Raw genomic sequence first — 25,858 nt, forward strand, 5'->3', positions numbered from 1 at the left:
TTCAAGAGATCCTGGACCAGAGGGGGGTGCTTGACCAGACTGAGCGGAAGCTAAAGGGCGTTGAAGAGGCTGCGGCTAAAGAAGTGTTGTTTGCCAACCTCAACCAAAGTGAAGCCGAACGCGCCCGTAACCAAGCTCAAGCCGCCCTCCAAGAAGCTCTGGTTGCCAAGGAATGGCTTCTTCGAGAAGCGTTGTCTCAGGTAAGTTTAACTTCATAATGTCTTTACGCCTTTCTTTGTAAATAGAAAAGGTTTTGATACTTGTATTTTTTTTTTTTTTGTAGGTTGTGCATCGGGTCTTCACAGAGACGTCTTATGACGATGCTATGAGCACAGCCCTCAACGCTTCTCATGAGGATGGGGAAAAGGCCGGCTTCCTGCTTGGTCTAGGGTTTGTTGAGAAAGGCATCCCGCCTTCCAACTTCCCTTTGTATGATGTGGATACTGAAGCTGTTTATGACCAAGCAGTGAATCAGTATGCCGCCTTCCCGCATCCGGTGGTGGAGAAGGTAAACGAAGTCGCTGCTGCTGATGATGGGCTAGCTATTCTTAAAGCTTTCCTTGAACCGCCACGCTCTACTGATGGTGCGGGTCCAAGTGGAAGTGGTCCTGAAGCATGATCCTGAAGATCCCTTTCCACCATTAGCGTAGATTTTTGTTTTTGTATAGCTTCTTTTGTATGCGGGTATGCACCCAGCAATCTTTGTAATATTTGAATTTGATGGAATAAAGATTGTGTTAATTCCTTGCCTTGTTTATTTTACGCATGTTTTGATTTAACTTAGCAATTTCTTTAGTACTTAGATAAGTTAACTTTTTAACGTGGCAAATTATAAGTTTGTTTCGCTTCCTCTTTCATGATTGTGCGGGTATGACCGTCACTTACACTTAGTAGGATGGCTTAACCTTACTTATATCTGACCTGCGTGGAAGTTTTCCTCATCTTTTCCTTTGAAATTTTCTAAGTGTTCAGAATAAGTTAACCTTTGGACATGGTAGATAATAGGTTGAAGTTTTGCCTCCTTGTTCGTGATTGTGCGGGTAAGACCGTCACTTGCACTTAGAAGGATGGCTAAACTTTACTTACATCTGACCTGCGTGGAGGTTTTCCTTAAAACTTGAAATTTTTACCGTTGTGTTTATGCGGGTTTTGCCGCCTTCCACACGTAACGACTTACTTCTTCCCCTATTTATGCGGTGAATACCGGCACATCAGTGTGGGAAGTTCATAAGTATAAAGGTAAGGCTATCAACACATTGTGAAAGGAGAATCATTTCCATTAGAAGTGGCTCTAGGCCTTTTCTTTACAAGTTTGGAATTGATCTACATATAACATTTGCGTAATTGAGCTCCATTCCATGTTCTTGGGATGGGAGTGCCATCGAGCCTTTCGAGCCGGTATGCGCCCTTTCCAAGAACTTCTTTGATAATGTATGGCCCTTCCCAGACCGGGGCCAGCTTTCCTGGGTGTTCTTGGTTCGAAGCCTCGTTGTTACGCAGTATGTAGTCTCCTACATTGAAGTTGCAGAGTTTTACCCGCGTGTTGTAGTACTTTTGCATTTGTCGCTTGTAGTTCTCTTCACGCACTGCGGCTAAGTATCTGAGTTCCTCGGTTAGCATAAGGTCTAACCGTCTTTCCGCATCATTGTCTTCTGGCTGAATCAAGACCCTTGGTGAGGGTAAACCAATTTCGACCGGGACCATGGCTTCAGTGCCATAAGTGAGACTGAACGGGGTTTCTCCCGTACTGGCCTTCTTCAGCGTTCTGTTTGCCCAAAGGACGTGCGGAAGCTCGTCCACCCAGCTGGATCTGTGTTCCAAGAGTCTTTTCTTTATGCCTTCGACGATGCTCTTATTTGCTCTTTCCACCTCACCATTACCTTGCGGGTGTGCCACTGAGGTAAAGGCGTGGGTGATTTGAAGTTCTTTCAGCCACTGTTGTAGCTTCTTGTCAGCAAAGTTGGTGCCGTTATCGCTCACCAAATTCTGTGGAAGTCCAAAACGACAAATAATAAATTCCCAAATAAATTTTTTGATATGTTTCGCGGTTGTTTGGGCTAAGGGTTTTGCTTCTATCCACTTGGTGAAGTAGTCGATGGCTACCACTAGGAACTGAACATTTCCTGCTGCTGTAGGAAATGGGCCTGTCACATCGATGGCCCACTTCTGAAATGGCCATGAAGAGGTGACTGGAACAAGTTCATTCTTCGGGCGGTGCGTGTTGGGTGCGTAGAGCTGACAAGACCTGCATTTTCTGATGTATGCCAGCGCATCCGTATGCATCCCCGGCCAAAAGTATCCCGGGTTTTTTAGCTTAGCTACAACAGCGCGTGGACCTGCGTGTACTCCACAGATGCCTTCGTGTACTTCCCTTAGGAGGTAGTCAGCATCTTGGTTGTCCACGCATCTTAAGAGTGGGCCAAGAAAGTTACGTCTGTAAAGGATGTCATCGATGAGTTGATAATTCAGTGCTTTACAGCGTAGTTTTCTTGCCTGTGTTTTTGACTCTGGTAGTGTACCTGCCGCGAGGTATTTTATTATTGGTGTCATCCACGTTTCTGTGCCGGTTTGGATGACACAAATTTCCTTGTGCGGGACCGAAGGTGCCTCGAGGAGTTCAATGCGGATGTCCTTTCCCAAGTGGGTGAAGGCTAATGATGCAAGCTTGCTTAACGCATCCGCAGATTTGTTTTCACTACGCTTGACGTGTATGACTTTGCAATCGTTAAAATCGCGCATAAGGGTTTTTGCTTGTGCGAGGTACAGGGCCATTGTGTCGTTCACGGCCGTGTACGTTCCGTTGATTTGATTGGCTACTAACATGGAATCCACGTGGGCTTCCAAGTGTTTCACTCCCATCTTACGCGCAATTCTCAGCCCGGCCAAGAATGCTTCATACTCGGCTTCGTTATTCGTACTTGGAAAATCCAGTCGAATAGCGTAAGTGTATTCTTGGCCTGCTGGGTTGGTTAGTTTCAGCCCTGCGCCTGAACCCTCGTTACTGGCTGCTCCATCAGTGTAGAGTCGCCAGACATCATTGATGTCATGTGCTGGAGAGGGTTGAGCCTCTTCCTGGCACTCTTTTTCCCGCGATGCAGGCACTTCCGCAATAAAGTCGGCCAAAACCTGGCCTTTTATGGCTGGTCTTGGCTTATACTTTATCGCGTATTCCCCCAACTTAATTGCCCATTTGGCTAGGCGTCCCGATAACTCGGGTTTGCGTAGAACGTTTGCAAGTTTGAAGTTGGAGAGAATGGTGATTGGGTGACCCTGGAAATATCGTCTTAACCTGCGTGAAGCGTGTATAAGTGCTAAGACTAATTTTTCGAGGGTAGAGTACCGAGTTTCTACGTCTGTTAGGATACGGCTGACATAATAGATTGGCATCTGGATGCCTTTTCGCTCTACTAGCAGGACTGCCCCGGTTGCTCTATCTGTTGCGGAAAGGTATAGGATTAACTCCTCTCCCGCTTTTGGTGATGTGAGCGTTGGGAGTTCGATCAAGCGTGACCGAATCTCCTGAAAAGCTGCTTCCGCTTCTGGTGTCCAGCGGAAGTGCGTTTTCTTTAAACAGTTTCTCAACGTTGACACGAAAGGAAACGACTTATCCGCGTGGTTTGCCAAAAAGCGATTAAGTGCCACTAGTCGTCCATTCAGTGTCTGAGCCTGTTTGATGGTAGTAGGTGATTCCATTTTGATAATGGCTTCGACATTTTCAGGGTTCGCTCTGAAGCCATCTTTAGTGACGATGACCCTAAGAACTTCCCTTCTTCCATTCCAAAGGCACACTTGCTCGGGTTGAGTTTCATGTTTATCTTCCTAAGCGTGTTGAAAGTTTCTTCGATGTCTTTCAACATCGCTTCTGCGTCAGGGCTTTTGATGACCAAGTCATCCATGTAGACTTCCAAGTTCCTCCCAATTTGGGCATGAAACTGGTTGTCCATCAGGCGTTGATATGTGGACCCGGCATTCTTAAGTCCAAATGGCATCATTTGGTAACAAAATGTGCCATCGGGCGTCCGAAAAGCGGTTTTGTCCTGATCATCAACGGCCATGTGGATTTGATGGTACCCCTTATACGCATCCAGGAAGCATTTAAGGCGAAACGGCGCTAACGAATCCACCTTAAGATTAATTTCGGGTAACGGATAACAATCTTTGGGGCATGCTTTGTTCAAGTCCTTGAAATCTATGCACATGCGCCATTGTTTGTTATTCTTCGGTACCATAACGGGATTTGCAACCCATGTTTGATATCTACTAACGCGTACGATGCCTGCGTCAAGGAGTTCCTTGACTTGGGTTCTACACGCGTTAGTTTGTTCTGGCCCCATTACTCTACGCTTTTGTACGACTGGCGTAACAGCCGGATCGCACTTGATCTTATGCTCTGCCTTACTTCGGGGTACACCAGTCATGTCAGCTGGTGTCCACGCGAAGATGTCAGCGTTTTTCTGTAATAAGCGTTTGAGTAAGGTGCGTGTGGGATCAACAACTGTTGGGCCAATGGAAACGGCCTGGTCCGGGTATTTGCCGTTGAAGGCCCATCTTTCCGGTTCGGTGATGGTTGGTTTAACCATCTTTGGTTTGGGTTTAGATGAGACAGATGCGATGCATACCTGGGGAATGCCGGTGATCATCGCTACACCCTCAGCTGTTGGCCATCCCATCATGCCGTGGACTGAAGATACCACGGCGTTGAATCTTGCCATCCCGTCTCTTCCGAAGAGAATGTCGTATGTGTGGTGTGGCTTCCTCATCATGACAAAATCCACGTCTTCCGTGCGTGAGTGATTCCCGTCCGTAAGAGTGACGGGGAAATATAGGATACCCAGGGGGGTGTTTGTGCTGCCATCGAACCCTTCCATCGAGGCGTAGATCGTTTCCAGGCGTTCCTTGTCTTCGTCATCTAGCTTGTCGAAGAACTGCCTGTACATCACCGTTGACGAGGCGCCGTTGTCAGCAAGAGTGCGAGAAGTGATGTAGTGCCCCAGCTGGCTTTTGATGACGATAGGGCCTTCTTTGCTGGGTCCTCCTGGCACTCGCGGGAAGCGCACCTCAGCTTCCTTCCACGCGCATGGTTCTGTCGCTCGCCTTTTTCTTCCTCTGATCTTACCACGAACCATGTTGATGCTGATGTCAACGGGCTTTCGTCCGTTGCCTCTGTACCGGTTATCATTACTTCCTCCCTTCTTGATTGATGCCACAAGGTGTGCAAGTCTTCCATCCTTGACGAATGTTTCAACAATATCCTTCAAGGATGTACACTCTTCCGTACTATGACCTTTTGTCCCGTGGAAGTCACAGGATTTGCTCTGATCCGCATTAGGTCGCTGCCGGATCATTGGAGCTTTTGGCCATGGTAGTTTTTCGGTGGCAAATATCTCCGTGACGCTTTTGGTGAGTGGCGTCCACCGGTGTTTTCGGCTTGAAGGGTGTGTGTTATCTCTTCCGCCAACAAGAGGGTGAGAGCTGGATGAGGTGTCAAAGTTTACCCTTGACTGCCAAATACCTAGCTTCCTCTTTTTGTTCTGCCGGGCGATCCGAACATTGTTTTCTCTAGTCCTTTGCGTGTAGAGGTGTGTACTCTGTGGAAGATCCCTTCCCAGTTGCTTCTCCATCTCGGCAAAGCGCTTGGCCGCCGTCATGATGGCATCCCATGTGGATGGCATGCCGTCCTTACCCGTCAATGTGCGGATAAGCTCTGGGTATTCGGCGCCCTGGATGAAAGCGGCGCGAACAAGATCTTCACTTATGTTGCCCAGACTTAGCTTTTTGGAGTTGAAGCGAGTGATGAAGTCTAGTAAAGATTCATCCTCCTCTCTAACGCAGTTGAGGATCGTCCACTGCTCTTCAGTATATTTCCTTTGTTGGCTGAAGTGTTGGCTGAACTTGTTCTGAAAGTCCGCCCAATCATAGATGTGGTGGACCGGTAAACGATCGAACCATGCCCTGGCCGCTCCAACCAGAGTCATCTGGAACATATAACACCACGTGGGTTCCGTCCAGTTACTGACGGTTGCCCCCGCAATGAATCTGTTCAAGTGGTCGTCTGGGTCGGATAGACCATCATATGTGCCGATGTTGGACATTTGTTTGGAACTTCTCGGGGCGATTGCTTCCGCAATGTCCTTTGCAAACTTAGACTTTCCTGCATTTGCAGCAGTTGGTCTAAAGGTTTTGGAGAAGTCACGCAGGTTTCTCCCCGCGTTCGTTGGTTTAAAGGTTTCTCCAAAATTCCTTGTCGGTTGGAAGTCCGTTTCTTTACGCTTCCCTTTTGTCTTATGGCGAGGGTTTGCGTCGGTATCGGATTCTTCCCGCTCATCGTCTGAGTACTCGTACTCACTGTTCATGTTGAGATGTTGGCGAGTACTGCCGAATTCGTCAGCCTGTTGAAGTGAACGCAAGCGTTCATCCAACTCAGCTTGGAACTCTTTCTGACGTGCTTCGGCCCACGCCTTAACTTGATCTAGTGTTTGGCGAGGGACCCTCGTCCGTTTCTCCAACTGGGCATCAGTGAACCCCAGTGAAATATTGTTTACTGCACTTGTCCCGGCTTGGGTAACCGGGGTAGTGTTCGTAAAATTTGTATAACCGCCGGTGTTCCCAGTTGCTGGGGTTGTGGTCACCGGGGTTTCTTGGTCACTTACTGGCCTTGGGACCGGAGTAACGTTAACCATTTCTTCAGAAATTTTGAAAAAACTAAGAATTAGTTCTAGCTTTTATGCACGGATGGCGCCAATGAAGAAACACTAAGTGACCCAGGGCAGATTACGGATAATCTGGGGGTTAAGTAATGTTTCCCACGAGGATGAGGTCCAGCAGAGAAGGTTGTTCTTCAGGTGACCTGCAAAACAGACACCTTAAGCTCGTCACTGAGAAGGGGGGGGTTCCTCCTTGTGACCACCCTCCGGCGTGAGAATCAGACTAGATTGCTCTCAATATAAGTGTATATTAAGAGATTGCTAGATAAGAAGATAACGAGATATCAGATGATGTCCTTACCATTCCAAGGTGTTGGAGTATTTATAGCCGAAGGTAGGTTTCCTAGAAGGTACAGCCGGCTGAATAGTATTCCTGTTCTACCAACAGTGGGCTACGCACAAGCCATGCTGGTTGGTGGATAGGCTGCGGCCGACAGTGACAAGGTCGCTGTATACTGTTCCTTTACTGCCGGCTATGCACTGTTCCACCAACTGTAGGCTGCGCACGTCCCACAGTAAGGGTTGGTGAGTAGGCAGCGGCTAATAGTGACAAACAGTACTAGAGGGTGCTCCTCCTCGTACTGTTGTCGGTGAGCTGTCACCCTGTGATTGGTTCATGGGCTGCTCTGGTCAGATCGTCTGTTTTGCCCATACCTTGGTAGGTATAGTACAAAAGATCTTCCAGAAGCATACGGACTGGCTCATTTGGGCGGGAGTATTCCCGCCTTGCTCATTCCTTCAGGTGACTACTGAAGTAGCAAGAGTTAGTGCCTTGTGCGTGTAGCCTTGCTATCAGTGCGGGTAGCCTTCCCTGATGGCTTGTATCCGCAACTGCGGGAACAAGCGGGGTACTTCACCATTGGGAGGCTTTCCCTGCGGGTACAGCTGGCGTACTGCGCGTAAGGTCTTCTCTGAGCATGGTGGGTCATGCGGAAGCAGTTGGTCGTTGCGCAGACGTCCCTGTTCAAGGTGAGTTTTGCGGGTCCAACTGGGCTCTGCTGGGACCTACCTCTTCAATGCTCTTAACAAGTTACTAACAGACAAATGACAATAGTCTATGCCTAACTTAATTATTATTTTATTTTTATTTATAGAACAAAATAAATTAAAATAAAACCAACTAAATTAAGGGTTTTATAAATAAAAGTTGGGTATCATTATATCGTTTATTACAATATCTTTGTTAAAATTAAGAAAAACATGTCATAATATAAAAGGGAATATAAGTTTTGAAAGACAGAAGAAAGACATCATTCTGGAGGTAGCAAGAGTCAAAGATGAATTAAATAATAAACAGTTGTTCTTCACAGAAGACAATAGTCTATGCCTAACTTGATTATGAACTAAATAAATGAAAATAAAACCAACGAAATTAAGGATTTTATAGATTAAAGTTTGAGTTTAGTTACATTGTTATTACACGTATAAAATGTTAGGATAAATACCTTGATAATATTTCTTTATTAATATGACGGGAGTGGGTTATGATTGCATTAGCCCATCCGGTTTACTAGGGCCAAAGGGGGAATGCCGGCGTGTTTGTGCGCAATGCGACTTCCAATCCAACACATGAGCGGACGTTGGACATGGATGAAGACCGCAACGGTCGTATGAACTTTAAATAGATAAATGTTAAAATTTTAATTTTTATTTATTAAATAGCCTATTAAAATTTCACTTTCACCCTTTGATTTGATCAATAAAATTGAGTTTTGTATTCTAGTTGTTGCTAGTTGCTACAGTTAAAACGCAGACCGATAATGGGTCAAATTAAAAGGGGCTTCAAATTAGCTCAAACATCCTTACTTGTCGGAGTACCTTCTATGAAAAAGAACCAGCGTCAGTCTCATCGTAGGAGAGAGTCTCCTGCAATCAGCCTCCGGTGTGAAAATCAGTAAGAGATTCTTCAATAACAAGTTCAGAATAGTTGTAGTGCGAATGGGATGGGTTTCCTTTGCCAATGGTTCTTCCATATATAAGCTTGTGTGGTGAACCCTAATGGTATCTTAAGACACCCTTCTATTTCCACTTTGGGGATGAGTTGGACTCCCTTGGAAGGGCTCGATGACGTTGCAACTACCTTTTGATGTAATAAATTGGCATTCTTTTTGGTTTTATAAGCTTCAACAGACCTTTTAACGATATAGTAGACTTAACGTCTAGAACCTTGTCTTGTTTGTTTCTTATTACATATGATCCTTTCCCGCAACTAAAACGGGATTTTCTTTTCCATTCGAGGTTGAGTGTCTTGACACCTGCTATGTCAGATATTCATATTTAAATCGGCCTTTTGTTATTTAAATTGGGGGTGTCCTTTATCATATATGTTACTACATCTTTAACCTCAAACCACGTTCTAGCTCATAGTCAACTCAAGTTTATGTTACTTCATCAGTTCATCTTAGTTGGCATGTAATCAGTTAATTTCATTTGTAGACCCTCTAATTTTGTATTGCAATATAAAAATTATAATAAGGCTTTGGATCAGGTTCGGATTTTAATATTGAAGAATCAATTTCTACTAATGTGTCAGGAATATTCAATATAAAATATAGATATGATGATAAACAGTTAGACTGACAAAACAATCTTTGGACTTTTGCCAATTTCCAACTTTTTTATTATTAATAATCATAAAATAATATCATAATAATAAATTTAAGCCATTTTTATTAAGATTGGTGCATCTTACAAGTTTTTCTTAACGTTAATAAACTAATGAAGATTGATTATTACATAAGGTTTATAGGTTTCTTTTTCTTAATGGAAGAACAAATTTAGTCAATTTTATAAATATATTGTAATAGTATAACCAAGAATTACACGATTTTATCTTTTTATCATGATAATTATAAAACACATGTGGTTTATGTTTGGTTTGCTCAATTTATTAGATCTTTTTAAAAAGTTGGTTATTAGTATTATTGTTTTGTAAGCTTGAATAAATCACATCTCATTAATCTTCATCTTTAAATCTTAATCTAAAATATATATATATATATATATATATATATATATATATATATATATATATATAAACGAAACCTTTAAAAGTTCTCGGTTGTTCCCTACATTTTTTTAAGTCACCAAATTGCTTTATTTGTAAACGGAGTATTCTAATGCATTTGATCCAAATTCACGAGTATACTCTCACCAAACCCAGATAGCCCTTAAATAGGTTATAACATCTCATTAAATTAAAATTTAATTTTATCTAATATTTGATATAAAAATCATATAAAATAAGAATATACAAAAAATTAATATTCATTTTTTTAAAAATTATTATTTATAATTAACAAACAATTTTATAGTAAAGAAAATAAGCGGGTGATGGGTCTAACCAAAACCAAATAGTTTTTAAACCATGTTATAACATCTCATTTATTTGTGAAAACATTTCATAATCAAACCCTAGATATATTATTAACTTCCTTATAATAAATAAAACTAAAATCCAAAAAATATATAAATACTAAAAACATATAATGTAATACAAACTCCATCATAGGGGATAAAATCTAATACATTATAAAGTGAGTCATGTGTTGTATTTTCAAAAGAAAATATGAAAATCTCTCAAAAACTTAACTCATCAATTGTTTCCTGACTTCTTTATAATAAATAAAACTAAAATCTAAAAAATATATAAATATTAAAAACATATAATATAATACAAACTCCATAATGGAGATAAAATCTAATACATTATAAAGTGAGTCATGTGTTGTTTCCTGACTTTTATGACTATAATAATATAATCATTATAGAAGTAACATTGGACAATTATAAGCTAGCAATATATAATTATATCAACAATGGAGAAAAGTCAGTCCACAAGTCCTATATTTTCCATTCCATGCATCTTTGATAAATATCTTTATTCTCCAAAATCACAACCATGCTTCATCTTTCATTACTCCATTTTGCTCTAACACTACGTTTCCTCCCAAATCTATATTACTCACATCCCGAATTACGCGTTCTCATGAACATCAAGGCTTCTTTGGATCCAGAAAACAAGCATCTCACGTCATGGACCGAGTTTGGCAACCCATGTGATGGTTCGTTTCTTGGTGTGGCTTGCAATGAGTATTTTAAAGTGGTTAACATATCGTTACCTGGCCGAGGGTTAACTGGGAGAGTACCTAGATCAATCTCTAGGCTAAAGCGGTTGTCGGGTTTATACCTTCATTATAATTCGTTAACGGGTGAGATACCGAAAGAGATTTCGGGTCTCACTGAGTTATCGGATTTGTATCTTGATAATAATAATCTTATTGGAGAAATACCCCTGGAGATTGGGAACATGAGTAACCTTCAAGGTCAGCTTATTTATTTATTTATTTTTTGAATGGCGATTTTTTTGTGTCCTATGTCACCGTACTTTTCATATTTTTAGAGCTTCGTTGTCTCATCTTGCCAGACTAGATTGTCTTAACCAGACAAACGATGAAAGTTTATAAACTCTAATTCATTTCAATTTTTTTATTTAATAATTGATGAATATTGATTTTTTTTTTATTATTTTAATTTGTTTGGGATATTGAAAAGCGTTTATAAGTGGTTTTCTATCAGTAGCGGATTTTCAATAAAGGTCAAAAGTTTGATTATCAAAATGAACTTCTGATTCTTTTTTCTTTTTAAATTTAATATTTCATTAAATAATATAATTTGATATTTCTAAAATTTGTGCTCGTTAATTTTTTAAAAATCTGAATGCACATATATTTTATCAATAACCGAAAATATTTCAAGACTAAAGAACCTTATTTTGAATATCATTCGGTTTACAATAAAATTTATATCAGAATATCAGAAGAAAAACTGAACAAAACTTGGAATTTAGATTTTCAGTTATGAAAAGAATGGTCGAATTAAATGTCAGATAAAACGATCAATAAAAACATAAAAAAGAGACGAATACCACCTATAAACGTTTTTCAGTCTCCTAAACCATCAAAAAAAACTTTATGAATATTCTTTCTTTTTTACAGTCGTAGAGTTGTGTTATAACCAGTTAACCGGTCAAATCCCACGAACCCTCTGAGGGTTAGCCATGTTACAACGACTCGATCTTAGTTTTAACCAGCTAAGCGGTCTGATTCCTTCAAACATAGCCAACCTACCACAACTAGAGTTTTTCGATGTTCAGTACAACACGCTCGCAGGCTTCGTTCCAACCGGTATGCCAATATTCATATTTAACTTTTTTTTTTTTATTTTAAATCTTTTCACATTTTCATTCAAAATTGTAGATTTAAAACGGTTGAACAACGGGTTTAGATACAACAACAATGATCATCTATGTGGTATCGCATTTCCTTAACTAAAACCATGTAACAACCAACTCGAACCGTCAAACCTGCCCAAATCAGCTAACGTTCCGCCTCGTTGCAACCAAACACACCGCACGAACCCATCAGATCTCAAACATATCGGCATCATAGCCGTCATAGCCACCGTCACAACCTCTTTAACCATAACCGCATGCATCATAATATTCAAAATATTCATCCACCGACGACAAAAACACAAAATCTTTAGCAAACCCGAGACGCCCAAACATGAACTCACCACACAACAATCATCCCCGAAAACCAACGACCCCGTTTGCGCGTGGGACCCGACACAAAACTCACCAAAAACTTGCGGGTTTTGTGGGTTTTGTGTCGAGTTCCAGTCAGACTCGTTACAAAGTTTCAATGTGGAGGAAATCGAATCCGCCACTAGCTACTTTTCAGATAATAATTTGCTAGGGAAAAGCAAGTTTTCGGCGGTGTACAAAAGCGTGTTACGTGATAGATCGGTTGTCGCAATAAAGAGCATAAGTGTCACGAGTTGTAAAGCCGATGAAACCGAGTTTACTAAAGGGTTAACCTTATTAACCTCTTTAAAACATGAGAATCTAACTAGACTTACAGGCTTTTGTTGTTCAAAAAGTAGAGGTGAATATTATTTAGTGTATGATTATGCATCAAATGGGAATCTATCAGAGTATCTTGATGTTGAATGTGAAACAAGAACAACTCATGTTCTTGACTGGCCCAAAAGAGTTTCTATTATTAATGGCATAGCTAAAGGTAACTCACTAACTTAAGTGTTAAATATCATTCACTTATTTCATGATATTAAATAGGTGTACTGATTTTTATTAATCCCAGCTATCATCTTTTGATTTTCGTTGGTCCTAACTAACGAATTTGCTGATAACGATCTCACATTTATCGTATTTGTTTCTAACGGTCCGTGACTGACAGAATTCTAACGTCGTTAGTTACAGGTTGCCAGAAAAACGCTTTTGGCAGGAAAACTCAATATTTTCGTCCCAAACATCTTTCACCCCAATTGTGCTCAAGTGGCGGTGGTAGTGTTTAGGCTGAGTTTTCCCGCAAAAAATGACTTTTCCAACGACCTGCAAGTAGCGACGTTAGGATTCTGTTAGTCGTGGACCGTTGGGAACAAATATTTTAAAAAGTGGGACCGGCAGCGACCAAAAGATGATAGTTTGGATCAGTAAAAACCAATGCACCTATTAAATAATAATCACACTCAAAACAATTTTCAGGTCTTGCATACTTGCACCGAAACGACCCGGAAAAACCCGCGATGATTCACCGAAACATATCGGTTGAAAAGATTCTACTCGACCGACAATACAACCCATTGATCACAAATGCTGGCCTGTTGAAGCTTCTAGCCGATGATATTATGTACTCGGCGCTAAAAGTTAGTGCTGCTTTGGGTTATATGGCACCTGAATATATTACAACGGGAAAGTTTACAGAAAAGAGTGATGTTTATGCTTTCGGAGTTGTGGTTCTTCAGATACTGTCGGGTAAAAGTAATGTGACCGCGTCGGTTCGGTCCGCTGCTAAAGAGAGAAGGTTTGGTGATTTTATAGATGAGAATCTTGAGGGGATGTTTTTGGAATCTGAAGCTGATAAGTTGATTGAAATTGGGTTGATTTGTGTCGATGAAGTTCCTGAAAATCGGTTAACGATGGCGAATGTGATTCGAGAATTAAGTAGTTTTGTTTAGTTAATTGGTTTGTTCTTGAATTTATATATAAACTTAAAACTTCGCCCAGGCATCACCTAGGTGTGTAAACAAACCGAATGATTTTGCTCATATTTATTCGTTTAACTGAGCAAACAATCGAATGATCGACATAAACAATAAAACTGAAGCGGTGACAACCTAATAAGACAAAATAAAGTATCGCACCTTCAACAAACAAACCTACATCCTTTCACGGATAAGAACTAATTTCCACGATAGAGTACGTAGCAATGTAGCATTCAAGTGCAAGCTAGAACTACCTACGAGGCGTAAACCTACCGAACAAGAAAGTCGTCATGAGTGCAAAAATAATAACAGACTAAGTCCCGCCTTTAACAAACTACGTCAACAGCCCTCTCCAAATTGGCACATTCGTTTACGTTCGAACATTAACAATATAAATGAACAGTTCACAAACGAACTTAACTGAACATAAGACGTTTATAAAACGTGTAAACAAACAAACTTCAACAAACATATATGAACGTAATCAAACAAACGTCAACAAATAAAGTTATAAAAAATGAACGTTCACAAACATAAAGTAATGAACGAGACATGAAGACATGTTTGTTCGTGTGTAAACTATATGAACACGTAGCTTAATAAATAAACAACTTCTTACCAAACAATTCACTACACGGTTAACATAAGTGACGATTTAACTTTATTTATGCGTATCTTTTATATTATTATTTAGTATACAATAAAACTCATACAAGATAACAAAACAGTTAGATTACCCGACAAATATTCTAACCAGAAGCTTGGTACTGCTCATGCTCGGAAAGCCACTGGGCAGGCCACCAATCGGGCCGAACTGCATCCACCTTCACGTCCTCTTGACCTTTGATTACTAAATTTCTGGACCCTTTAAAAGCTTCCTCGAGCCTAAGCAACCCGAGTCCACGAGACCCGAGTGCAGTGTTGACAGTTCCGGCTTTCTTTCCAGACTTCAGTGATATTACTTCTGATCCAGGTGCAACCTTCTGCTCCACTTCTGAAACATAGTCAAAAGTCAAACAGTTGACCAAAAAGTCAAAACAAAAAAGTCAACTAGTCAAGCACGAACCGGTTCCAGATTCGTTAAGGAACTTGAGAGGAAGCAAACGTTTGCGGATAACCCCACGGTGGTGGGACCGAGCGATTAACTCTTGGCCCACGTAACATCCTTTGTCGAAGCTTATCGCGTTTAAACCCGCGAGATTGTACTCGAGTGGGATGGCCTCACCTAAATTAACAAAAGCATTAGTATTTATTAACATGATGAGTAAACTACGGTTTTCGTCCCTGTGATTTGTCAAAATCTGTGGTTTTAGTCCAATAGTTTCAAATTTGCGATTTTTGTCCCTGTGGTTTCATTTCACCTGCTATTAAACCCGAATTCATTAACCCCGTTAAGTCTAGTCGTTAAACCCATCAGCGTACCCTTCACATGAGGATTGAGAGCAGTTTTGTCTTTTTTCCCCAGATACACCCCAACCCCTCACATGAGGGGGGCTTGCGAATTTCGTCTGGGATTTATTTGGGGAGAAAAAGGACAAAAATGCCTCTCATGTGAGGGGCATGCTGATGGGTTTAACAACCATACTTAATGGGAATTCGGGTTTAATTGCAAGTGAAATGAAACCACTTGAACGGAAATCGCAAATTTGAAACTACTTGACTAAAACCGCAGATTTAGACAAACCACAGGAACGAAAACCACAGTTCACTTTTAACTAATAAACCTAAACAAATGCAATAATAATTTAATAATTTAAACCACAAGTACCTTTCGGGATCTCGATAGATCCTTCAGCAACTCCTTTCTCCAACCTCCAAAGAAGAAAATTCTCTTCTACGGTTTCGGTATTAGCCTCAACCACTGGTGCTGCGACAAACATATCCGCATAAAACATTTTGTATACGATTAATATTAAGAAACTTTCTATTATTAACATTTAAATTTTATGTTGATCTTACGAGTGACGTTAGACGGGAAGATTCCTCGGAACCCTAGGCAATCCAACCGAGGATCTTTATGCCATTGCCAGCCGCCACTATTTCCTTGTGAAGACGAGCTGCCGGTGGGGTCCACCGCACCACCCCACCCGACTGAATGTGCTACAGGGTCTTCTGCAGATGTGGCTGTTGGTGATCTTTCGTGGAGGTCGGTACCAAACCTCTGCCAGCATGAGAACTCGTCTCCCACGTTCTCGATATCAACCTTTGACCTTAATCTGTATCTGTATAAATGTAAACAAAACTTCCTCAAAAACAACATTTGACATTCATTAATCAGAAAATGTTTTCATAGATTTGACTATGCTTGTAAACAAACCGAACGAGCACGAACACTTAATTGGACAAATATTTGTGTTCATGTTTTGTTCTTTTAAAAAATGAACAAGTTCGTGTTTGTTTATGTTCGTTCATTTGAAATCTAAACGAACAGTTCGTGAACATAAATGAACACGCTTAAATAAACACAAGCGACCAAATATTAAACATATTAGGGTGACATAATCTGTAAAATACAAATATTGTTGAACTATCTCCTATTAATATGTAAACGAATGTGAACGAGCACAAATAAATGTTCACAAAGCATAAATGAACGAACGAAACAAGTGTCATGTTTGTTCGTTTAATTAAATGAACACAAATTTTTTGTTCATGTCTGTTCGTCTATTAAATGAACGAACAAAAACAAACTTCCCGCTGAATGGTTCACGAACATTTCTCTGAATGTTCGGCTTGTTTACACACCTAAATTTGACAAATAACTAAATTTAGGGGTCTACATGGTTCCGGTTTGGGTCGATATTGGGCACAAACCAAAAACGAAAACTCTGTTTTTGTGTTTAAAAAAAACATTTGTTTTCGATTTTGGTTTCGGCTTTACCCTTGAGCAGGAGAAAAATAGCCAAAATAACAAATTTAATACTAAATATTTTATCAACTAATATTTAATCGATTATTATACATATATTTTGACTAAAATATTTGGGTAACACTATTTACCAAGTTTTTATAAATTCATTAATCTAGAGAAACATAATACATAACATCCTTAAAAACAACATTTAACCTTAAATCTATCAAAATGGGTAATAAAATGTCACATGCATATAAATTAGGGGTGTGCACGGTTTAGTTTGAATTATGGGTGTGCACGGTTTTTGATTTTTTTCAAAACTGTTCGGTTTCCGTTTTTTCATTTTTCAGTTTTGAGTTTAGTTTTGGTTTTTAACGATTTTGCCATTATAGTTTGAAAAGTTTGGGCCGAAAAAAAAAATTAGCCAAAATTAATAATTTTGGCCTAAACCATTACCTCTTTTTATATACTCTGGGAAACAAAAATATAGAAAACTTTATTAGTCCGGTAAACAATCGAGTGTTTAGTGAATCGTTCGATAAAATGTTTGTTTATTTAATAAATGAATGAACATCAACAACAACTTTGTTCATTTAGTTAAATGACGGAAACTAAATAACAACTTTGTTCATTTAGTTAAACGACGGAAACTAAACATATGTCTCGATTGTTTATTTATATTTTCTTTTAATTTGTATTTGTTCATCTATATTCATTTATGTGTCGTTTATGTTCGTTTAAATTCATAAATGGTTTATACTAATAACTAATTGATTATTATACATTTCGTCAACAATACTTAAGTTACATTTTTAAAATAACTTAAAATAAAACAAATTACGCCCTGCTTGCGGTGCGCGCATATAATGTATATATGTGTGAACCCTCGGGTGGGCAAAAGTAAAATTGCACTAATTTTGACGTTATTTTACTAATCTCGTGAAAATAACGTTAAAAGTGGCGGAAGGTTAATCAGGCATCATGTGGTGGCGTTGATAGCCGAAGACAAGGGCACATGCACCGATCAGCCGGTGTCCCGATGATTGAGTGCTATGTGCCTTATGTCCAAGGCTTGATGCAAAACTACTATCGAGCCGGGGGTCTCACCGGAAGCAGCCTCTCTATCCCTATGGGATAGAGGTAAGGCTGTCTACATCTTACCCTCCTCAGACCCTACCATAGCATTGCTATTGGTGGGATATACTGAGTACGATGATGATGATGATGATGATGATTTAAGAAAAACAATATATGTATATTCTTATTAACTAATGTTTTTTATAAAAGTTTTTGTATATTCATGTTATTTGAGTGTAGTTTTATCACCTTTTATATTATCTTTATGATAAAACTACTCTATAACAATAGTAATATATGAAAAAAATTCAAAAAAATTGTTGGTTGTTATGAGTTTTTAAAGTTCTTAAGTTTTTTGGAGTTCTGTAATGAAACTAACCCTATATATATATATATATTAATGTTTAAACTCAATGGTCAGGTTATTCTACGAAGGGAAACAAAAATGAGAATTATGAGAAGAATTTTTAGCCACACAAAAAAACCCTGAAAAAATTTTAAAAAAATCATAACTCAAAATTTAATATAAAAACGAAAAAAGTAAAAACACAAAAATATTTCCACCGTCTTTCTCGTTCTCATAAGAAATAAAAAACACAATAGTAAGTGAAAAAAGTCATTGTGTCTTTTTGTTTATCATTGTGTTTTGTGTTTATTTTCGTCATTGATTGTGTCTTTTTTCCTTGGCATTGTGTCATTTTTTCTTTATATTGTGTTATATTACTTAAGATTGTTTTATATTTTGTTCGGCATTATGTTATATTTTGCGATCTATTTTTTTTTAGTTATGGTTGTGTCTTTTGAGCATTTCCGTCTTTATGTCTTTGATCTCGGCATTGTGTCTTTTCGTCAATTATTTTGTATTTTTTTTAACGGGAATGATGGTGGAAACATTTTAGTTTATTAATTTTTTTCGTTTTTTTATATTTTGAATTATGATTGTTTTTTTGTTATTTTTGAATTTATTTTTAAAGGGTTTTTGTGTGGTCACAAATCTTTCTCACTTCTCATTTTTGTCTCCGTTTGTATTTTACCTTTTACCTTAAACTCAATTACATAACAACTTGTTTGGCCTAATAGCAAAGGGGTATAACTCTCAACCAAAAGGTTATGGTTCTAGCCTCATTTGAAACATCTTTAAGACTATTTTTATACAAAAGTTTTTTACACAACCCAACCCAACCCAACCCAAATTATAATCAAGTATGCCCATTTAAATATTAAATTGCTTAAACCCAATAAAATACTCGTTTTTAAATATTTTAACAAATCTCGGAGACGCCCTGGTATTGTACGGGTGTTGTTAGGGGCGGCAGTTGTTGACACTTCAGAACCCGACATAAGAAAAAAGGAAGTTTTTGGTCGACTAATACGACCCATTTAAGAAAACGGGTTGGATTGGGTCAACTAACACAAGTCGTTTAAATATGGGCCGAGAGCGGGTTGGCCCATTAACAACGCAACTCGTTACCCCGCCAACTCGAAATGATTGACACCTCTAGTTGATTTTTTGTTACGGTCGATGACAACTAAATTCATGTCATTGCGTCACCGCAACACCACAGATTGTGTCACCTGGTTAAAACTTCTGGCCATTCTTTATCGGTTAAGGCCCAAACGGATTCTCGAGTCTTGTTTCGAAGCTTAAGTATCACTTTATAGATTTAAGTTGGGGTATTGGTTTTTAATACCCACAAGTTTTACCCGTTAGTTGAAAACATTCCCAATTTTCACTTTGGTACTCACCACTCCCAACTTTGACCATATCTGTTTATGTCACTCTCTCACTAACATAATACTAAAGGCGTTAGTTTTTTTTTGCTAATGTGGCGCTTTTTATGACGTGACATGCTTATGTGGCAACTTTTTAAAAACTTGTGAGTCCCACCTACCAGCTCTATCTTTCTTTTTCACACATAATCACCATCACCCACCAGCCATCTCCGCCACCGTCTACTAACCATCTCAACCAACAACTACAACTAATCAATTTTAGATCAAATAATTATAACATAGAGTGGAATCACTCACCCGGATCTGAATTTGTTCTTCACCCATCACCATTAACATCAAACCTTATATCATCATCGTCTTCTCATAATCACCCAACCCTAACACTCCGTCTTCGTCTGCATCCGACGGCCTCACACCATCTCCGCCTCCTCGTCGGACAGCCGCAACCTGTTCCACAATTCCACAACTGATATCTTTCCATCTTTGTTCTCGTCAAATTAATTGAAAACTTGAACAATCAGATCCACCGGATTCTCTAGTAACTAACTGCCACCACCTCACCGTCTCTTCACCCAGACCACTGCAAAAAACCTACTGCCAATCACCGCCACCATCTTCTCTGATTGGGGTTCTTTTGCCGGAGGAGAAGTCGGGTCAATTAGAAGACCGTTAGAGCTTAGGGCGTCGTAAATTGATGATGATAGTTATATGGTAAAGAAAAATTAGAGGATTCATTGCTTGTTTTGTGTGGTTTACACCCTACAGATGTTGCTCAAGGTGTTCAATTGGGTAAATACATAACCCTTGTAAAGGAAGAGTAATTTCCAAGTAGGCACGCCAGTTCAATTAATAAAAGCCATGTCAGCATCATCATCAACGTCGTTAGTCTTTAGTTGGTGAGGGAGTGAAAAAACAAATATGGTTAAAGTTAGGAGTGGTGAGTAACAAAATGAAAGTTTAGAGTGATATCGACCAATAAGTGAAAGTTGGGAGTATTAAAACCCCATTTAGTTGGCGTTGTTATTTTTTCATTTACTTTTCCGGGGTTTAACAATCATGTCTCAATCGCCACAATCTCAACACATCATGGATAGTGATGCCAATGTAAACATGAATCCCTTTTTATATATTTTTATTTGTGGGTTTCTATGATTCCATCGAATAAAGGTTTACCCTTTTGCTTGCATTGTGTTCATGTTTCACGATTCTTGATGTGATTTTTGAAATGGGGTTTTTGTGTTTTTAATGTGTGATTAGGTGTAAAGTTTTGATTTTAATTTAGGGATTTATTTGGTGTTGTTGATCCAGTGTTCACCATCAACCGTGTGTAAAATATTTGTGCGATTGTGTATGTTTGCACACAGAATCACCAATTTCAAGAATCTTAGATTAAATGCATTATTATTTTAATTTTGTGTTTTTAAATGTCAGATATTTAAATTCGTGTTGCTGTTTCTTGAAATAGGATTGCAATCATCTGACTATTTGAAGTGTAAAATACTATCGATATTGATGTAAAATGACTTTACATTATGTATTGTTTTAATGTTTAAGAGCGAAATGAGTGACTACGGTTGAATTTAGGTCTATTTTAGGATTAATTGCAATTACCCTATCTTTATGTAAGAATTTCAGTTGGTTAGATGCATGATGTGTTGATATGATTCTTTTTTAATATAGGCAATGTCTCATTAACTTCTAATTTTGTTAATAGATTGTTTGAGATATGCAATCTGATTGAAGTGTCAATGTATGCATTCGTGATAAGTATGTCATTTTAACTTTGAATTTATTTTTAAAAGTTTCAGCATGTGGATCTTAAGATTGGTGTGTTGTAGGTTTTTCCATTGGAAGTGTATTGATTAAATTTGACGAGCTGAGGAGGATTTAGTGTTGCTTTTCATACCCGCTTGAAAAGTCGTACACAATATGTTGTGCTTTGTACTTCTGTGTTCGCCTTCTTTGGCTTACACGTGCTTTGCCTGATTTCTATTCCTCTACACCCGTAATCTATGCACGATTTTGAAAAAGATTTCTAACTGCTGTTGCTGATTGCTGTGTTAAGCCGTCTTTGGTGGTGGTGGCTGCGATGACTTCTTTAACCACTACTTTGTTTGAATATGTGTGGGCTTTTTGGTTGTTTGGTGGATTCGCAAACATGCGTCGGCGGCTATTTGTGGTCATCTTTGGTGCTGTTGCTAAACTGATGAGTGCATTGGTGGTTGTGCACTCTTTGGTATGAGGGTTGTACATTTGAAGCCATGGTTCGTTAACAAAATTTGTACGCCCTGTTTCGATTGGTGGCTATGAAGCGTTCTAAATTTGTATCAAGATTGAAAAATTGTTCATACTGATTCTCACGCCGGAGGGTGGTTACGAGAAGAACCCCCCCCCCCCTATTCCCCTTCTCATAACGAGCTCACGGTGCTCGGTTTTGCAGGTGTACGGTTTGCCGGAACTCGGTCCCGTTTGTGATAACATAACAGATTAGACGATAAGCTGAGCTTGTTAGTCTGGTTCTATCTGTGAACTAATCTCTGGGCGAAATATTAGGTTTAATCCCTTCGGGTTGGACATAGTGTTTTTTCAATATCTATAACCGGCTCTCCGTCACTCAAACCACCAATTTTTCATGCATTCACCTAATTCCAAAAGCCAGCTTGTAAAGATCTTTGTTTCTTTCACATCATATCTGACGATTTACTTCCACGACTTAAGATTATGTTTTTGGTTATATTTAAGACCAACATTTTGCCCAAATAAATCATACAAAAATTTATAATGTGTTTTTATAAACATAGTTAGCAAATTATAAGAATTAAATAGTAAATTTAACATATCACGACTTTTAAAACAATGTCTTTAAATTAGAATATCAACAGTTTCGTCAGATATTTATATAATTAAATGGTTTTTAATCTAATAACATAAATAGTGAGAAAATGAACTTTATTAAAGAAAAACATTTATTTTGGGGTTTTATTGTCGGTTAATAAAATGTCATAAACACATTTATTTATTTGTTAATTTATTTATAATAAGATCTATATAAAAATAGTGAACATTTAATATAATCTTTTCTTTTTTTGAGGCATTTACATATTTTCTCTTCCTAAAAGTTTAAATTGCATATTTCCCTAAGCATAAACTTTTAATTATATATTTTTCCCTTCTTAAAACATATATATTACATATTTATTCATTCATTAAAACTAGTTTATTAAATGACCATTTTAACCTTTATTAACCATCTATTACATAATTCCCCTTCCTAAACTAAGTTAGTTACATATTTATCCATTTTATTTAAAACTACTTATTACATGATTATTCTGCCCTTATTTATCCATCAATTACATAATTTTTTAAGTTCAAACCTTCTGTATATATGAAAAAACAAAATTACATCTCTATATATATGTTAACAATTACAATATATTATCTATACATTAATTTTCAAATAACTTTCAGTTTGAGTTAAGCAGTTTTGAATTCCCACTATTATAAGTATCATTTATTGAACTAGATCAATTGTAGTCGTTTGAAAAGAAACCATCATCCACGATCATTTCAAAAGAATAATCACCAATAGTCAAAGTTACATATTCAAATACAAAAAAAACTATCTAAGTTTTAAACAATTACAATATAAAAAATAATCATTTGCAGCATTTAAATGCATTCTATGCTTGTGGGTTTAGATGTTTAGTTGAAGAGTTCCATCTAGCATTTATTTATCCAAAATTAATGGCAAATTCCAAACTGATGAGTGACTATTCCAATATGCAAAAGCAATTTAAATCCCCTACTAATTAGAACATAAGTTTTACTATACAATCAAATTCTAAAATGATGTCATATTCAACGCTCATTACTAATGAACATAATTCGAACACGACAACTAATTTGAACATTTCTAATGAATAAAATGAGAAGATGAAGTTCACAAAAGTCAGAATCCCCTAATAATACTAACAGAATTCAACACTTAATTTTATACCAGAAGAATCGAAATCAATACCACGTGAATCACCAGATTTAACCCGGACGATGCCAAAAGAATCGAACAAGAAGAACCGTCGTTTGGTTCTCAGGTTTTGTGGCCATTGTAAAATATAAATTGGAAGAGGGGTGAATGGGTAATTTTATTAAAAAAATGGGAAATATATAATTAAGCTTTATGATGTGGGAAAATATGTAATTTATTGAGTTAGGGAGGGGAAATATGTAAAAATCACATCTTTTTTTTCTATCGGAATATGATTATTGTATATGTTATTAAGAAACAAATTTTTTTGTTTATCAAAAAAAATTATATTAGTTAAATAAATTTGATTTTATTACAAATAAAAACAACTTAAATTTGGACATGAAGATTTAAGTTGACTTTTATAACTAAAACTAAACTTATATATAAGATTAGGTACATATAATCTATTATCTTACAATATTAATAAAAAAAATGTTGAAGCTTAGGTGTGAATTCTACATTTCTCCTAATTCTTAATCTCTCATCTCATTCATTCTAGCTATTTATGGGTCATGGGTCTAAATCATTTTGTCAAGTGAGTTATAACATAGTGTGGATTTAATTCATTATTGAATTAAGCTTCATTTTCATACCTGAGGTTTGACCAATTATGCAACTTTAGTACTTTTTTAAAAATTTCTTGACGTTTCCATTAAAACCATGCTATTTTAGTACTTTTTGTTAACCACCCGTTTGTTTTTTTCCATTAAATCAACATTAAATTAATTTACAAGTATTTTGAGAATCACAATTGAAATAAAGAATATAATTTATTTTTATTACTTGACAAATTCCGTGTAATACACGGGTTCAAAAGCTAGTAATATATAAATCAAATATTTACTAATTATAGTTAAACATCTTAATTTATAAGATACTAGGTTATAAACCCGTGTATTACACGGGTTTGAAAAGGTAAATCTCATTCATTATCTTATTATATGATTCTGGGTTTCGAGTTGCAATAATCATGTACCAAAAACACATCAAAACTCTTGTCACAAGAGCTTAAAAATGTAAAAAAAAAAAAAGTTGTTTCTAATTATATTGTTGTATTAGTTTCAACATATGTTGCTACTGAAGTAACAGTTGCAAGAGTTTTAATCGGTAAAAAAATGACCAAAGGATTCAAATTGAGGTTTAATAATATTAAATTATTAACCATCCATAACCAACAAAATATAAAGTTGTGTGGCTTACTTCATGTCTTTTTTTTTAATCCATGCCTTAGTTTATAAAATTAGAAGCAAGAGCAACTGTATGTTTGGTAATATCGGCATATACATTGTAATACTAATAATGTAATAGGCATTTTATAACAATTTTTTTCAATTTCAAAAATTCCATGTTATTAACACATTTAACACAATTACAACATACAAAAAAACTAAACAGTTATAGTGAGTTTTATATTAATGTGTAAATGTAAAAAAAAGGGTAAAGAAAACATGTTTGAAATCAAAAGTAATAAATTTCTTAAAACAACCAGTTCTAACCCTAATTTGTACCGACGAAACCGATTCTTGTGCGTTGCGCCGGCTGACACGACTCGTTGACTCTTCCATTTTGCCAATTATAAGAGAACACAAGTAGGGAATTTGACCCATTTACTTAAAGGGTCGAATACAAGTTGAACTTACCCGAAATGCTCCAAGTCATATTAAAAGTGGGCATGTTTCAAATGGAACTTGTTGTGACCCAATAAATAAGTCAGACTCAAAAATTTTTGCAAAGATTTTATTCACAACAACTAAGTATCTCATTGAAAACCAAACCATCATTCCTCCCATATATTAAACAATTTTGAGATTCTTGTATAGAATATATAACACAAACAAATCATATAATAAACAACCAACTAATTAAAAGAAACATATTAGTATTTCGAACACCTTACTCATGATCTTACTCTTTATAATGATTTTGTATAAAATCGGTTTGCAACACCTATAATTACAACCATTTTCTTATCATTTATATTAGTTAAGTATACTTTAAGGCCTTAACCTATAAGATTTAAAAAAAATGAGTGTTGTGCCTATAACAAACAACACAATGTCATCACCACCAGGATACTCTTTCGAGAAGATATGATTAATTTTTGCTTCATGAATATAAATGGATATCATTAAGGAAACAAAAATCACCATGACAACTGTGTATTTTAGGGATCAAATTGTAACATCGTGAAAATTTCGAGTTCAAAGTATCAACTTTCCAAAGTTTAGGGACTAAAATTGCCAAAATCCAAACTTAAGGGTTAAAAATGAAAATTCTATTTTCTTGACCCATCGCACTACGCGATGAGTCAGAAGAGACTCCCATCGCGTACCGCGATGGGGTGTCTGACAATGTGTGACACGTGTGCCACGTGGCACACGGTGGCACTAT

General features: G+C 37.5%; 1 protein-coding gene and 1 pseudogene across 2 annotated transcripts; one reads left to right on the forward strand and one right to left on the reverse strand.

Moving 5' to 3' along the window:
• Positions 1-10,448: 10,448 nt before the first annotated feature.
• On the forward strand, positions 10,449-13,745 carry LOC143586353 (uncharacterized; annotated as a pseudogene). The gene is made up of 3 exons (XR_013144697.1): positions 10,449-11,029; positions 11,702-12,787; positions 13,273-13,745. The product of XR_013144697.1 is annotated as an uncharacterized LOC143586353 (transcript).
• Positions 13,746-14,368: 623 nt separating this feature from the next.
• Positions 14,369-16,072, reverse strand: LOC143586354 (putative transferase At4g12130, mitochondrial). The gene is made up of 4 exons (XM_077067917.1): positions 15,732-16,072; positions 15,541-15,639; positions 14,839-14,997; positions 14,369-14,766 (listed from the first exon to the last, which is right to left on the reverse strand). Exons 1-4 carry the CDS (start codon positions 16,030-16,032, stop codon positions 14,522-14,524), a joined length of 804 nt encoding a protein of 267 aa, XP_076924032.1. The 5' UTR covers positions 16,033-16,072; the 3' UTR covers positions 14,369-14,521.
• Between the last annotated feature and the right edge of the window lie 9,786 nt (positions 16,073-25,858).

Source organism: Bidens hawaiensis, unplaced genomic scaffold (assembly GCF_021521415.1).
Source record: "Bidens hawaiensis isolate Kalapana, Puna unplaced genomic scaffold, B.hawaiensis_p1.1 tig00034616_1, whole genome shotgun sequence".
Lineage (NCBI taxonomy): Eukaryota > Viridiplantae > Streptophyta > Magnoliopsida > Asterales > Asteraceae > Bidens > Bidens hawaiensis.

Coding starts and splice junctions, on each gene's coding strand:
- LOC143586354 (XM_077067917.1), bottom strand. CDS start 16,032: ATGTTGTTTTTGAGGAAGTTTTGTTTACATTTATACAGATACAGATTA. Junction 15,640..15,731: donor CTTCCCGTCTAACGTCACTC/GTAAGATCAACA, acceptor TGTTTGTCGCAG/CACCAGTGGTTGAGGCTAAT. Junction 14,998..15,540: donor ATCTATCGAGATCCCGAAAG/GTACTTGTGGTT, acceptor TTGTTAATTTAG/GTGAGGCCATCCCACTCGAG.